This window comes from Pteropus alecto, unplaced genomic scaffold, assembly GCF_000325575.1.
Source record: "Pteropus alecto unplaced genomic scaffold, ASM32557v1 scaffold1197, whole genome shotgun sequence".
NCBI classification, from domain to species: Eukaryota; Metazoa; Chordata; class Mammalia; order Chiroptera; family Pteropodidae; genus Pteropus; species Pteropus alecto.
In genome coordinates this window covers 276260-289194 of record NW_006441068.1, presented here as the reverse complement: position 1 = coordinate 289194, position 12935 = coordinate 276260, and the positions used below count along the sequence as shown (strand labels likewise).

The following is a 12935-nucleotide window of genomic DNA, read 5'->3' as shown; positions in this document are numbered from 1 at the left end:
ACCCTTACCATAATTCCATCTTTATTTTTTTCAGTGAGCGGTTTCTATCCATTTGTGAGGGAGGAGGGAAAGTTGGTGGAATGAGCATTCGAGGAAACTTAATAACCTTCGCCCTCCCCCTCTAAATTCAGGCACACACATAATCTTGGGGACTTCACAGGATCCAGAGTGAGAACCTTCCTACCTCCAAAAGAAGCATATCAAAAACAACCACTGTGCCACATATCAACTTTATGTCCTAATGGAAATTAAATTATTTTCATACTTTGTTTGAGGAATTTGGAGGCATGCTAACAATTGTGGTAGCTATATATTATTATTTGACGGGAGTGGTGAGAATTAATATTGTGAGCTGGAATTGACCTTAGACAACCTTTGGTGAGTAAAAGGAACACTTGACAGAATTAGAATGGATTGGGCTACACATAAAGTAGTAGTATATTCCTACTGATCTTTTATTATAAAATTATAGCATGAGCCAAGTAGAAACAGTGCAAAATAAAATAAAAAAAAGAAAGACTAAGGTTAAAATCAAATAGCTGACAAGCAAAATTACATGAAAAAGGTAAATAACAGAAGAGAAACAGGACAAGAAAAAAGGAGAGACAGGCAAATGAGATAGACTAAGCTTTCTATAATGAACAAACTCAGAATGGAAGTAAAAGTGAAAACCAGATGGACAGTGAGGGATTTTTGACCCCAAAACAAGAAAACAAAGGCAAGTTAATTCCAGACAATATCAAATCTAATTTAGGCCAAAATTTTGAAAAAGGGAAAAAGAAATTTAAAGATAGAAAAAAATTTTATTTTTATTAAAGTACAAATTTACAATGACAGAAAAACCAGGCAGATAGTTAATATTTGTTCAAGGATGTGCTTAGAAACAAAAAGTAATTATGAAAAGCAGAGACTTATTTACAAGGAAAAAGTCAGTGCAAATCTAATCCAAGTCAATTTAGACAGAAGGCACAGCAAAGAATGAATGGTTCCATTCTCTCCATCTTGCTTTAAAGGGGCAGCAAGTGACATTATCTCTTTGTTTCTATTCCTATTAATAATCAGCAAACAAACTGGGAAATGGCTAAAAAATTTTAAGACCATTTTCTTTCTTTGCTTCTAAAATATCCTAAGTGACGAACCTATATCTTTGATAGCATTGACCTAATTCATTAAAAAATCACACTAATTTATTGATGTGAACAGATCTCCAAGATATATTAAAATAAAATAAAATAGCAAGATGCGGAACAGTACATATAGCATGCTAACTTCTGTGTATAGTACTACAAGGAGAAAAACATAAGAATATGTATTTTTATTTTTTTATATTTTTATAAATCCTGGAAGAACACACAAAAAACTAATAATAGTGGTTACCAGTGGGGTAGGGAAGAAAGGGTAGATGGGGGACATGATAAAGGTAAAATTTTTCACTGTATACATTTAATGTTGCTTCATTTTTTAACTATGTGATTATATCACTTATTCAAAATTTTATCTAAAAAAAGAAAACTACTAATTTGACTTAATTGTATATTTTCATTTCTAAATTCTTCTGTTTCACCCTTACATTTTACTTTATATTTATTTTTACTTATATATTTACAGTATATTCTTTTAAACACTACAAAAGACCTCAATCTGATTAAAAATTAAATACTTAACACCATCAGTTATGCTATTCTATACAGCTGTTTTGGGGTGAAAGTAATTCTACCATCAAAACAAGCCTTCCTACTTCTAGTTAAGCTTCAATCCATCAAAATACTACAGTGTGATTTTCACCTATTAGTTCTTACTTTAAAAGCCTTCAATGGCTGGCCATCTTGCCTCAAGAATATGGTTCTTATACCTCAGCCTGGAATCAGAGCCCTAAACAATCTAGTCCCTGCCCCCCAACTTTATCTCCTACTGCTCTCATTTATAATTTCAATTTAACCATTTCAATCTGTTAAATGATTAAACATTTTTGAATTTGTTTACATGTAGTGCCTTCTGCCACTTCCTCTTCATCTATCACTTCCATAAGACCTAACTCAGATCTCACCAATCCCTTTCCCACTCCCTATCCCCAGTATTGGTTCTCTCCTCTGAATTCCTGTAGTACAAGCCATCACTGGCACTTAGTATATGCTACTTTTCACACATTTTTGCATTTCTTTTTCAAAAAGTTAATCCCTCTTATTCACAGTTCAGCAGAGAAAACTGATTCTAAAAAATGACAATATAACATATCAAAAGACTAAAAGTAGGTAGAAGGCACAACTAAGTCAGCCTCGTTTTTGTGCACATATCTTGTCTCCCATCTAGATTGCAAGTACTTTTGTATTATTACTAATACCTAGTATGGTTTTTAGGACAATGTTCTATTCAAAGTATATGGTACATGATTAATAAACATTATTGATGTTGATAAAGATAATCATGACAGGGTCAGGGAAGAAAGCCTAACATGATGGAGAGTGTGTTTTGACATCTATCATGATGATGCAGAAATGTTGCGAAATCAGACCTGCGAGAAACCAAGCACCACTCAGAGAGTTGGAAACTCAGGTTTATTACACAGGCAGTCCCAGAAGAGCTAGTGCTCTGAAGATCTGGGCCCCCAGCTCAGGGGCAACCTTGCTTTAATAGGGCTTATCCATGCTGTTTGGTGAATTTTTCCTCAGGAGTTACTATGGGTTACTATGGGCAGTTACAGAGCAAGAGATTTTCAAATAGGAACTTAGACAATGCATCTGTTATCTAGACAGAACAATCAAAAGGGAGGGTGAGTCTACTGTCATGCTACCCTGAACAAGCCTGATCCCGTCTGGTCTTGGAAGCTAAGCAGGGTCGGGCCTGCTGTTAGTACTTGGATGGGAGACCACCTAAGAAGACCAGATGCTGTAGGCATAAAAAATAAAAAAAATAAGGGATTGTAAGATGACAAGGTCCTTGCAATCTGTGAGATCAATCAAGGGTTGCCTGGCCTAAACAAACAAACAAACAAACAAACAAAATAACAAAGGGGAGGGTGAGTCTTTAGTTGATCTGGAGATCACTCTGCCCTTTGGCCTATGCAGCAAACATGACTACAGAAGCAGAAAAAAGAGCTGATTACAAGGTTAACCATTTGAGTGGAAAATTCCTCTTCAATGAGATTCAAGAAAAAAACAAGCCATTCTGCAGGCATCCTGCAGGTCCTTCTGAAGTAGAATAGTATCACCAGCCTTTTTCAAGAACAACCCTTCTCTAGGTGGCCTTCCCAGACCTATCTCCCTTGACTTTGTGTTTTATTCTCTTGTTCACCAAAACTGATACATTCAATTTGAACTGGGTTATTTGGTACTTTGAAATTGAACACATTTGATAAACGAAATGTGGTGTATCCATACCATGGACTATTATTTGGTCATAAAAAGGAAGTACTAAGGCATGCTACGAGTTGAATAAAACTTGAAAACATTATGCTAAGTTAAAGAAGCCAGTCACAAAAGTACACACGATTCTGTCACTGTTGGGGCTGATGGGAGTTTGGTGTTGCCCCAACAGTAGGAGGGAGGGAGAGGGATAACGATGGCACAGAAGTGTAGTTAGCGTTTTTCCTCGGTTCTTCCTTAAATGATGCAATGAAGAATCACAGGTCATTGAGATTTAATAGTTTTATTAAAAATATTTTTTAGAAAGACAAAGAATGCCCCAAGGAGGCACTTGGAGAAAGACAAAATATGCTGTAAGGAGGCACATGGTCCCAGCGCTGTACGCAACACAAAGGGGCCAAAATGGCTACAAAAGGGCAAAAGGCTACAAAAGGCCACCTAAAAGGGAGGAGCCCAGAAAGGCAAAAAAGGGCCCAGAAGTGGGAATGTCCGCCTTGTATTTGTACCGTGATGGGTGGTTCCAAAGACATTCTTGGTGATTGGCAAATGAGGTCATTTTGACTGACATCTGATTGACACTAAACAATAACTTTGCCTAGTGTGTACGTGCGTACTAAGAATTCAGTCTATTATAATTAGATTCATGAACTTCTAGGCATAGTCACGATATTATAATGATAGTATAATGAGGCTGAAGTTATGGGCAGTACTTTCTGTGCATGGGTTTGTAGCTGGTTTAGGCCAGCAGTTTTTATGGCCTCCCTGATCTAGGATTTGGGGTAATTTATAACTCTAAAAGGGAGAAATTTCTGGGAGGTCCTTAAAGGTCTTCAAGGAAAGTTTCTATGGTTACAGAACTGGGCCCCTATTCCTTTGGTCCCCTGTCACTCATGTCTGACTAGCTACATAACAATTCTGGGCATTATTCCGTTTATATGAAAGCCTAAAATAGTTTAATCTATAGGGACAGAAGGTAGATTAGTGATTGCTTAGGCCAGGGGGTTAGGTGGGCACAGAATGATAGATAAAAGGTACAAATTTTCATGACCTTTTGAGGTCATGAAAATGTTCTGAAATTGACTGTGGTGGTGATCGCACTTACCTGTGGATATACTAAAAACCATCAAACTATATACTTTAAGTGAGTAGATTTTATTATATGTGCATTATATTTCAGGCAAGCTGTTTTTAAAAAGAAATTAAAGACACTTTGTGTTCATGTTTTCTCTCCCCATCTCATACCCCTTTAAACCTAGAATTCTAGTGAATTAACTTTGAATTAATACTTATTACCTATAATTAAATGACTATTAATTGCCTGTAGCTACTTTCCTTGTAATATCTCTCGGTTTGCATTATAAACAATGTACAATTTTGTTTTCTGCCTCCATTGGGGTATATTTAATACCTTAATATGAATATAGTAATATATGTACTTGGTATATGTATATACACATAAAGTAGGTGAGTCCTACATTTTGTACTTTAACTTAGAACTAAAGAATTAAATTCTTGAAATAGGATATTGAACGCACAATCTTCTTGAATCTGGTATCTTATGCAACTCAACACTCATTACAGGGTAAATGTGTAAACTCATTCACTAAATCTAAAAAGCTAGAAATTCCCTTAAATATTCTACTCAAGTCTCTCTCAGACACATTTTCAGGTGGCACAATTCTGGTTCCTGATCCATCTCACCAAGAGGCAGATCAGGGTTAAGAAAGCCAAGTACTCAATGCAGCCCCACTCTGACCTCTAAATACCTGTCTGCTCACAGCTCACTAGAGCCCTTCGTATCCTGTATTCTAGTCATAACTTTTGTGACGACACATGAACATGCTTAGTAGTACTTTTCACAGTTCTGTGCTTTTCTCGCTCAGGTGTGAAATCCTCTTCCTCCCTTCCAGCCTTTAAGACTAAGCTCAAAGTTTTATATAGAACTTTCCCTAAACATGGTCCAATGTATACAATTGGTCTGTCCTTTGGGCTCCCATCGCATGTGACTTGTACCTATCTTATACTGCCTTATATTAAGTTAATGGTTTTACAAATGTATCTCAACCTTAAGATTGTAAGGCACTTGAAGAAAGACCATTTTTAGATTCTTAATTTAACATTATGTTAGCTGAGAGTGTTATACAGAGATATTTAATAATTTGATTAAAATGTTAATAAACCATCTGATTAGATGGACAAGTTAGAGTTGTACATAAATCTAAAGTACTTACCCTCTGCACCAACTCTCAAAGACAAATGACAGGTGCTAGCAGATTGCCTAAATGTCCAGGTAGATTTTAGAGCCGGGTGGAGGTACAAGAACTGATGAAAGGAAGAGTGGTGACAGGGCCACTCCAGGATGCTTTTTCTTTGTGCTGGGCTCAGCTAAGTAGGTCGGTTACCAGACAAAGGATGATTTGAAAGAGTTTTCAAATGCTTTCTGTCCAAAATGCCTCTTGCATATTATACTAATTGAAATGTCACCACTATTAGAGGCTCGTCCAGCACTATCCTTTCTTGAAAGGCAAATAGACCTGGGAAGGTAGTATGCTTTCCAAACACACCAGACTGCTGAATGCAAGTTGATAAGCAAATAGTGCAATGAGCCAACAAAGGGCCATGCCCGACTGCCGCGTCATAGGAAGGTTCTGACGAAGCAAAGTGAAGAGAAAGACTAGAGTCAGAATGGAAATAAGAGAAAAGGAAATGCTTAAAGAGATGCTGAATATGAGCCAACTTCACAAGTTGCCTGGGCTTGGCAGGACTCTAATCAGCAGTAAAGTGGCTGGCAGAGGATAAAGGGATATTTGCCACTGCGTCAGAATGGAGTGAAGGAGAATATCGTTGCCGTTAATTATGGAAGATGTTAGAGTAGCGAGGAGAGGGAAGTCAAGAGGGAATATAATGAGCTCCACCATGTGAGGAGACCAGGGAGAGGGTCTTCACCAGACCCTGACCATGCTGGCACCCTAATTGCAGACTTCCAGCCTCCAGAACTATAAGAAATAAATGTCCTTAAAATTACAAACAAAAACCAAAACAATATCCAGGTAATATATTATTGAACTGTACACTTGAAACCTATATAATTTTATTGACCAATCTCACCCCAATAAATTTAATAAAAAATAAAAATAAAAATAAGCAAAAAAGGAGGAAATATAATTAGGGCTTAACAAGGAACTGGCAACAGTGGAAGAGAAAGAACAGTGGAGATCGTGAACTAATTCAGATATTTATGAGAGTAGAGAGGAGGTGAAAAAAGAAGGCAAGGGACAGAGGCAAGACTGGTCTTAGGGAAGTGGCCATCATATCGCAGAAGTTAGCCTTTTCTCCCTTATCATCTTCTAATATCTTTATCTTTCATCATCTTGCCTTTTCTTCATCCTTCCCTGCATTCACATAGCGCCTCATCTCAGTTCTTAGCTACCTGTCTAGAAAGCAAATAGTCATAATAACACATGTGGTCTCACAGCCTTTCAGGCCAATCTTGGACTGTGCCCCAGCCTAATCCCAACTGTACAAAAATGAAGAAATTATTTCATCTTTCTCTTTATTTTCAAAATATAAAGCATTAAAAGTATAAAAGGTATTGGGCTGGTCCTTGTGTGGTTTCCAGTACTTTGGGGGAGGCAGAACTGAGTCCCCAGGAATGTGAGAACATCATCTCAAAAAGCTAGCATCGACTTCTACTGTGTCAAGTTCAACAGCCAACATCAAATATCTATGGATGTGTAGTAGGGCTTGGCTTGAGCTCCAGCTCTTGTGAAAGAATAGAGGTGGACACTGTTTTGAGAAGACAATTGAGCAAAAGAGGACCCAGCACCAGAAGAATCTGGTGGGAGAAGTGGGAAAGGGAAATATAAAAATCTTCCTCTCTTTTCTGCTACTGCGTAAGGACAGAGGCATGTGACCCCAGCAAAGTAGGTAGCAACTACTTGGAAACCATAAGGGAGAAGCCAGACCACCCCAGGGCTGGTTAACTAGCATGGTCAGGCAGTGGAATGCTAGTCATAAGAATGGAGACAAACTGCTCCAATTTCTGCGCAGCTTGTTTCCCGGTCTTTAGTACTTCCTCATGGTTTGTTTTCTCAAGGCTTTCATAATCCATGATGACCTTGTTCGTGATGAGGGAGAAGCCAAAGACTCGAAGTCCACAGTGCCTTGCAACTATAACTTCTGGTACTGTGCTCATGCCTAATGAGGAGAAAGAGAAAAACCAAGTGTCAGGGTCCTCAAATGACTCTTTTCCTCACCCTTTATTCATTAACCTCTATTCATTACCTCATTGACAATTTAACATCTCAAAAAACAACCAAGGAAGCAGCTAAATTAGTGTTGAGCTTAGGTTGCTTCTGTGTTGCTTGAAAGAGGAAAGCTTCAGAGGGCCTTACACATTTCTTATAAATGTTACCATTGCGATGCTTTTTTTCTATAACTGTCTGTGGAAATTTTGAAGTCGATTCTAATGATGTAGTTCCATCCTCCAGTCAAAGGTACAGAAGGTGGCTATGACATTTGTTAGAATAATCCTTAGAAGTAGCTATCAAATCATGGATAGGTCTTTAGCAATACAGCTGTTAAACTCTTTGATACTGTGTAGGGAGGTTTGATGCTACAACACATCAAATCTCACCACCTTAATATATTTCTGGAAATCAGTTTAATTTAATCTTCCCTTAAGTCAGATCCTCTCTCCATCCTATCAGGTCTATAATCTTTTACTCCTTCCCATCTCTATTTTATCGGATCCCTCCCGCTTCTAGTCTCCAGCCAAGTTTCCCTTCTCACCAACAGCATCTGCACCCAGTTGCTGCAGCAGACGAGACTCTGCCACAGTCTCATAGCTGGGGCCCGTCACCATAACGTAGGTGCCTTCCTGTAGCTCTCTCTGCTCTCCCATTTGTTTCCAGGTACTATGAGCCTTCTGCCTCATCTCCCGGTCATAGGCATCGGACATGGCAGGAAAACGAACTCCATACCTAGGGCATAGGTTGGATTATTTCAGAGATATGGAATATAGTGAGCTCTCTCCTAACTCCCAGATAGGTCCTTAAACTCTCCCATCTATAAACAAAGGAGCGAAACACATACCTTTCATCATTGGGCCCTATGAGAGGGTTCTCACCGCAAATACCAGGTAGGTTGATGTGATCGCGGATTAGCATGATGTCTCCAACCTCAAACTTGGGGTTGAGCCCTCCAGCTGCATTGGTGACCACGAGGGTGTGCACACCCAGAAGCTGGAAAACCCTCACTGGGAATGTCACCTTAGAAACAAAATATAAAAGATCAGAAAGCGTTCTTTAAAATTTCCCCAATCCACCATGCAGATATGCATGATATACACCATGAAAGAAGGAAACTAAAAATCTACCTTGCCCAGCTAGTTAGGTAATAAAGTAGGAGAACTCTTTCCTCCTCCAGATCCAACCAGGCCTATGATCCTGATTTACCTTCCAGAGCGGGTAGCCTTCATACAGGTGGAACCTGCCCTGCATCATCACACAGGCTCTGTCATTCAGGAACCCAAACACCAGTCGACCAGCATGACCTTGCACTGAATACAAAGAAAGGGAAATGAATGAGATGATGTTTTCATACAGCACATACCCATTTAGCACCTACTGTGAGCCAACTCACTGTGCTCAACATGTGAGGATGTAATTAAGCAAAAGAAGACATTATTATCTCCACTTTCAGAAAGTTTAAGTCTGGTAGAGACAGAGGTTAATCATAAGTTACAAATAAGTATATAAGTACATCCTGAGATTAGACCTATGAGGGTAAAGATGTTCAAATGAACATATATCAAGGAAAAGTCTTTTTAAAGAAATTTCAAAAGAATGAGAAAGCCATACTGCAAGAGAATAAAAGTGAACAACAACAACAAAAGAATAAGTGGGTAATAATGAATGCAGTGAACACAGTTATAGATCTCTTTTCCAAAATTTCCAAAATTCTCAAAAATGCATATTATTATTTATTACTCTAACTAAACTATATGTATCCATACTCCTGAAAGGGAGCTTATGGTATATTCTGCTTCCAAAAGAGGCTACTGAACAGGGAAAGGGGCTGAGTTAGAACTCATTCGAGTCTCCATTATGACACACAATTTCCTGTAGGAATACATACCCATGATGCAGCATGCAAAGATAACTCCCCACACAGATATAATATCCATTATTACCATTTTCTTTACCTGGCATTTCTCCTCTAATGGACGTGGTCAACCTATTCTTTAAGGAATGAATGGTCTGAGAGAGGGACCAAAACCAAGAGGAAGAGTTGAGAGATACTTAAGAGATAGAGGAGTTTATTTAAAATAAAAAATTGCCAATAATAGAGCAGAGGTGACACAGTTAGAAAAACCCAAGTAGAGTATAAATAATAAGTCGATAAAGTTTTAAAAAATTAATTCACTTATCACTTAATGCAGCGCCCTTCTCACTATGTGTAGGAGTGGCAGGTGGATCCAATGTCACTGTTATCTCCCTTAGAAAGTTCTGCTATCCCTGTCTCTTTAGTGTTTCCGTCTCCAATCCCCATTTCCACCTCCCTGCTCTGAACCCCCAGCCTTGCTCCAAATGGTTTAAAAAGTGTCTGTGAAAAATCTGTTAAAAGTCATAGCTTTCCAGGGAAAAGAAGGTGGAAATCCAAAAGAGTATTAAATTAGCCAAGGGAAGTTAGTTATCTGAGAAATTAATAAGTAAACCAAATAAATAACTCTTATCCTTTATTACCCTTATTTCACCTGGCCCTTTCCCAGGCCTTAGCCATACCACTTTCCAGCTGCTATTAGGATGCTGGATACATTATCCTCAGGTCCCAAGCTCTACTGTGCACAGAAGACGTCTGCCCTTTTCCCCCTCCAAAGGGTCAGTGTGCCAGGTTTTATGTATTCATGTATTATCTGTGTATTTGTCTGCAAGAACATGGTAGTCTGTGTGTTCATTTGTTGCTGTGCAGGAGGACATAGGACAGGGCAGGCCTGACTTTGTCATGGGAGGTTACAGGCACTGCTTTTTCCATTTAAGCTGCAGAATGATAGAAATGAGATGCATGTGTGAACATGTGGTGACCATGGTATGTATGGGGATGATGTTGTAGAGGTTTAAGGAGCTCTGAGTCGTTAAAGCATAGGAAATGTGTTATCATATATTACCATTAACACACACATGCCCTGTCTATTATGAAATTTCTACTAGGGGAATTTCCTTCTAAAGTCATTCTGATTCATGGTGGCCTTTTTTCCTCTCTTACAACAGTTATTTTTAGTCCAATGCTATAGAGGATAACCAGGTCTGGACAGAAGCATTGCCCTACCATCAGAATCTCATCAAGCTCCCTTGGTCCCATACGTCTCTCCTTGCTAGCCAGTACCTGTACTTTGGGGGAAGTTTGGTATCTCACTGTAGTCAAAGATCTGGGTCTGAGTTAATTTATTAGTCAAACCTCCTAACCCAGAACCGCAGATCACTGCCACTTGAGGTCGGTGCTTGGTGTGGGACAGAAGCCATTCTGCAGTGTACTGACAATCTTCATATGTGAGTCTAGGAAAAAAGAAAAATCAAGGTGACTTTTGCTCCCATCTGAAGGGCATCATAGACTAATGCCCTTTAGTGCAGAAAGGCTGGCAGGTTTACTGAGGTGGTGGGGGACAAAGAAGTTGACTGAAGAGCTACGCTCTCTCAGGAGAGGCCACACTAAGCGCATCCGCCCACCCACTCCTCTTTCTGAATCAGACCCACTGAAAGTCTGATATGAAATTCATTTCAGACTCTGACAAAAGTTAATGACATCTATGTTTCCACCACCAGCCCCAACTCCACTTTTGCTACCACTGTCAGGTTTTATAGCTCTCCTTATGACAGAGATTTAGAGAGGAAAGGGTCACAGTGTCTACAGAAGTACAGTTGAAATAATCAATTCATGGAGGGTAAAGAGCTCCACCTATCTTACAGGCTCAGTTTAAAAATTAATTAAAACTGCTACTAATAAGCTCCAAAGATCTATTACTCCATAGATCAAGGTTCAGCTCCATAGCTCTTGAATCTTTCTTCCACTTTCCTCTCTGCTCTGTTCTCCTCCTTGCCTTCTCTCATCTTTTCTTCTCTTCATCAAGCTTCTTTGCCCTTCAGAGACTTAAGGACATACACTTACCCAGAACTCATACGTCCCAAAAAAATCAACCTAAATTTTTTCTCAGAAGTCCAGTCCAATTCTCTCACATCCATCGGGAAAGACCAAAGATTGAAGGGAAAAAAAAAGTGAAACTGAACTGAATGGAAGTAACCGCGCCTCTAAAGGAAATTCTTTCCTTAAAAGCACAGCCTTTGAAACCAGGTGACACTACAATAAACCAGGCTACTCTCAGGAAGCAGCTGGGTAAAGGACAAGGGTGAAGGCTAGAGGCAATAGAGCTGGGCCACAGAATGGAGAAGAGAAGCAATAAAATGGTAAAAAGTTAATCAAATACCATCAACAGATGGGAAAGGAAATGAAATGAAAGAAATGTGAACACCTAGCATATCTAGCCACAGTTTACAGGACTTTCTCATTGGCCATCAGTTCCACAAGAACACCTTCGATCCCTGGGCATCCCAAAGCCAGTGATCCCTAACCCTGCAGACTTGGACTGGGATTTCCAGGACCAAAGCAGAGAAGGCTTTTCAAAGGTGTGGGTTGGGGGAGTGGGCAGGATCTGCTGCTGAGCTCACTGAAAAAGGATTTTCTTCTCTCCTTGGAGAGTCCATTTCCAATTTAATTGGACCGCCAACGTGGAGGGAAGGGAGTTGTTGGCGAGGGACGTGAGCAAGTTCTCCTTTGTTGGGACTCTAGATATGAGCACCAAAGCTCCTCTCGGCTTTACCTAGACTCTGGAATGGGAATCTGTGAAGAGCACATGGGTGAGAAGACCGTTTTGGGGGCCGGGGGGAAGGGGAAAAGAGAGGTATTCTTCTCCCCGTTTCCCAATCACTTGCACCCCAAACGCGCGCACAAACACACACCGGCTACTTTTTCGAGTAGACTTCACTGTACTAAGCCGTCCCCTTCCTGCTCCAGTGGCGCCACTCCACCTCGATTCTCGCGTGCGCCGCTATCGGCGCGGGCTGCCCGCCTGCTCTGCTGCCTTATCCCTGACACCGGGCTCCGTGCCAGGCCTCTCGGCATCTCCAGGGCCTCGCTCCCTCTCTCAGACCCCTCCGGGCCCAGAGTGCCAGGTTTCCAAGTCCCCGTGACAGCCATTTCTTCCCGCGCTCCCCAGCGGTTCCCCGGGCCTGGGGCCCGCCTCACCGTTTCTCCATGTTTCCGCCGACACCCTCTAGATGAGCCTGACCTTCTCAACTCGGTTCTGCTCTGCTAAACGACACCGCGGTCTCCCGTCCTGTCTGCACAGATAGTGCACTATCTGCCGAGCGCTGGCTTATATCTCCAGCCCGGGAGTCCCCAGCCAATGGCAGCGGAGCAGGCGGGTCGGCCCCATCTCCATGGCGACACACCCTGATTTAATCTCCAGAAGCTAGGCCGTTAACCTACTCCAAGTTCTTCTCAGCACTAGACCCTTTC

At 40.5% G+C, this 12935-nt stretch overlaps 1 protein-coding gene and 1 pseudogene across 1 annotated transcript; one reads left to right on the top strand and one right to left on the bottom strand.

Annotated features, from left to right (window-relative positions):
• The first annotated feature begins 2774 nt into the window (after positions 1-2774).
• LOC112484974 lies at positions 2775-2895 on the top strand (annotated as a pseudogene).
• A 4003-nt stretch (positions 2896-6898) lies between these two features.
• Positions 6899-12821, bottom strand: PNP (purine nucleoside phosphorylase). Its single transcript, XM_006918299.3, has 6 exons — positions 12663-12821; positions 10749-10918; positions 8819-8922; positions 8457-8632; positions 8154-8344; positions 6899-7559 (listed from the first exon to the last, which is right to left on the bottom strand). Exons 1-6 carry the CDS (start codon positions 12671-12673, stop codon positions 7342-7344), a joined length of 870 nt encoding a protein of 289 aa, XP_006918361.1. The 5' UTR covers positions 12674-12821; the 3' UTR covers positions 6899-7341.
• Between the last annotated feature and the right edge of the window lie 114 nt (positions 12822-12935).

Coding starts and splice junctions, on each gene's coding strand:
- PNP (XM_006918299.3), bottom strand. Junction 8,345..8,456: donor ATAGGGCCCAATGATGAAAG/GTATGTGTTTCG, acceptor CCTATGCCCTAG/GTATGGAGTTCGTTTTCCTG. Junction 7,560..8,153: donor ACTGGGTGCAGATGCTGTTG/GTGAGAAGGGAA, acceptor TCTCCTCATTAG/GCATGAGCACAGTACCAGAA.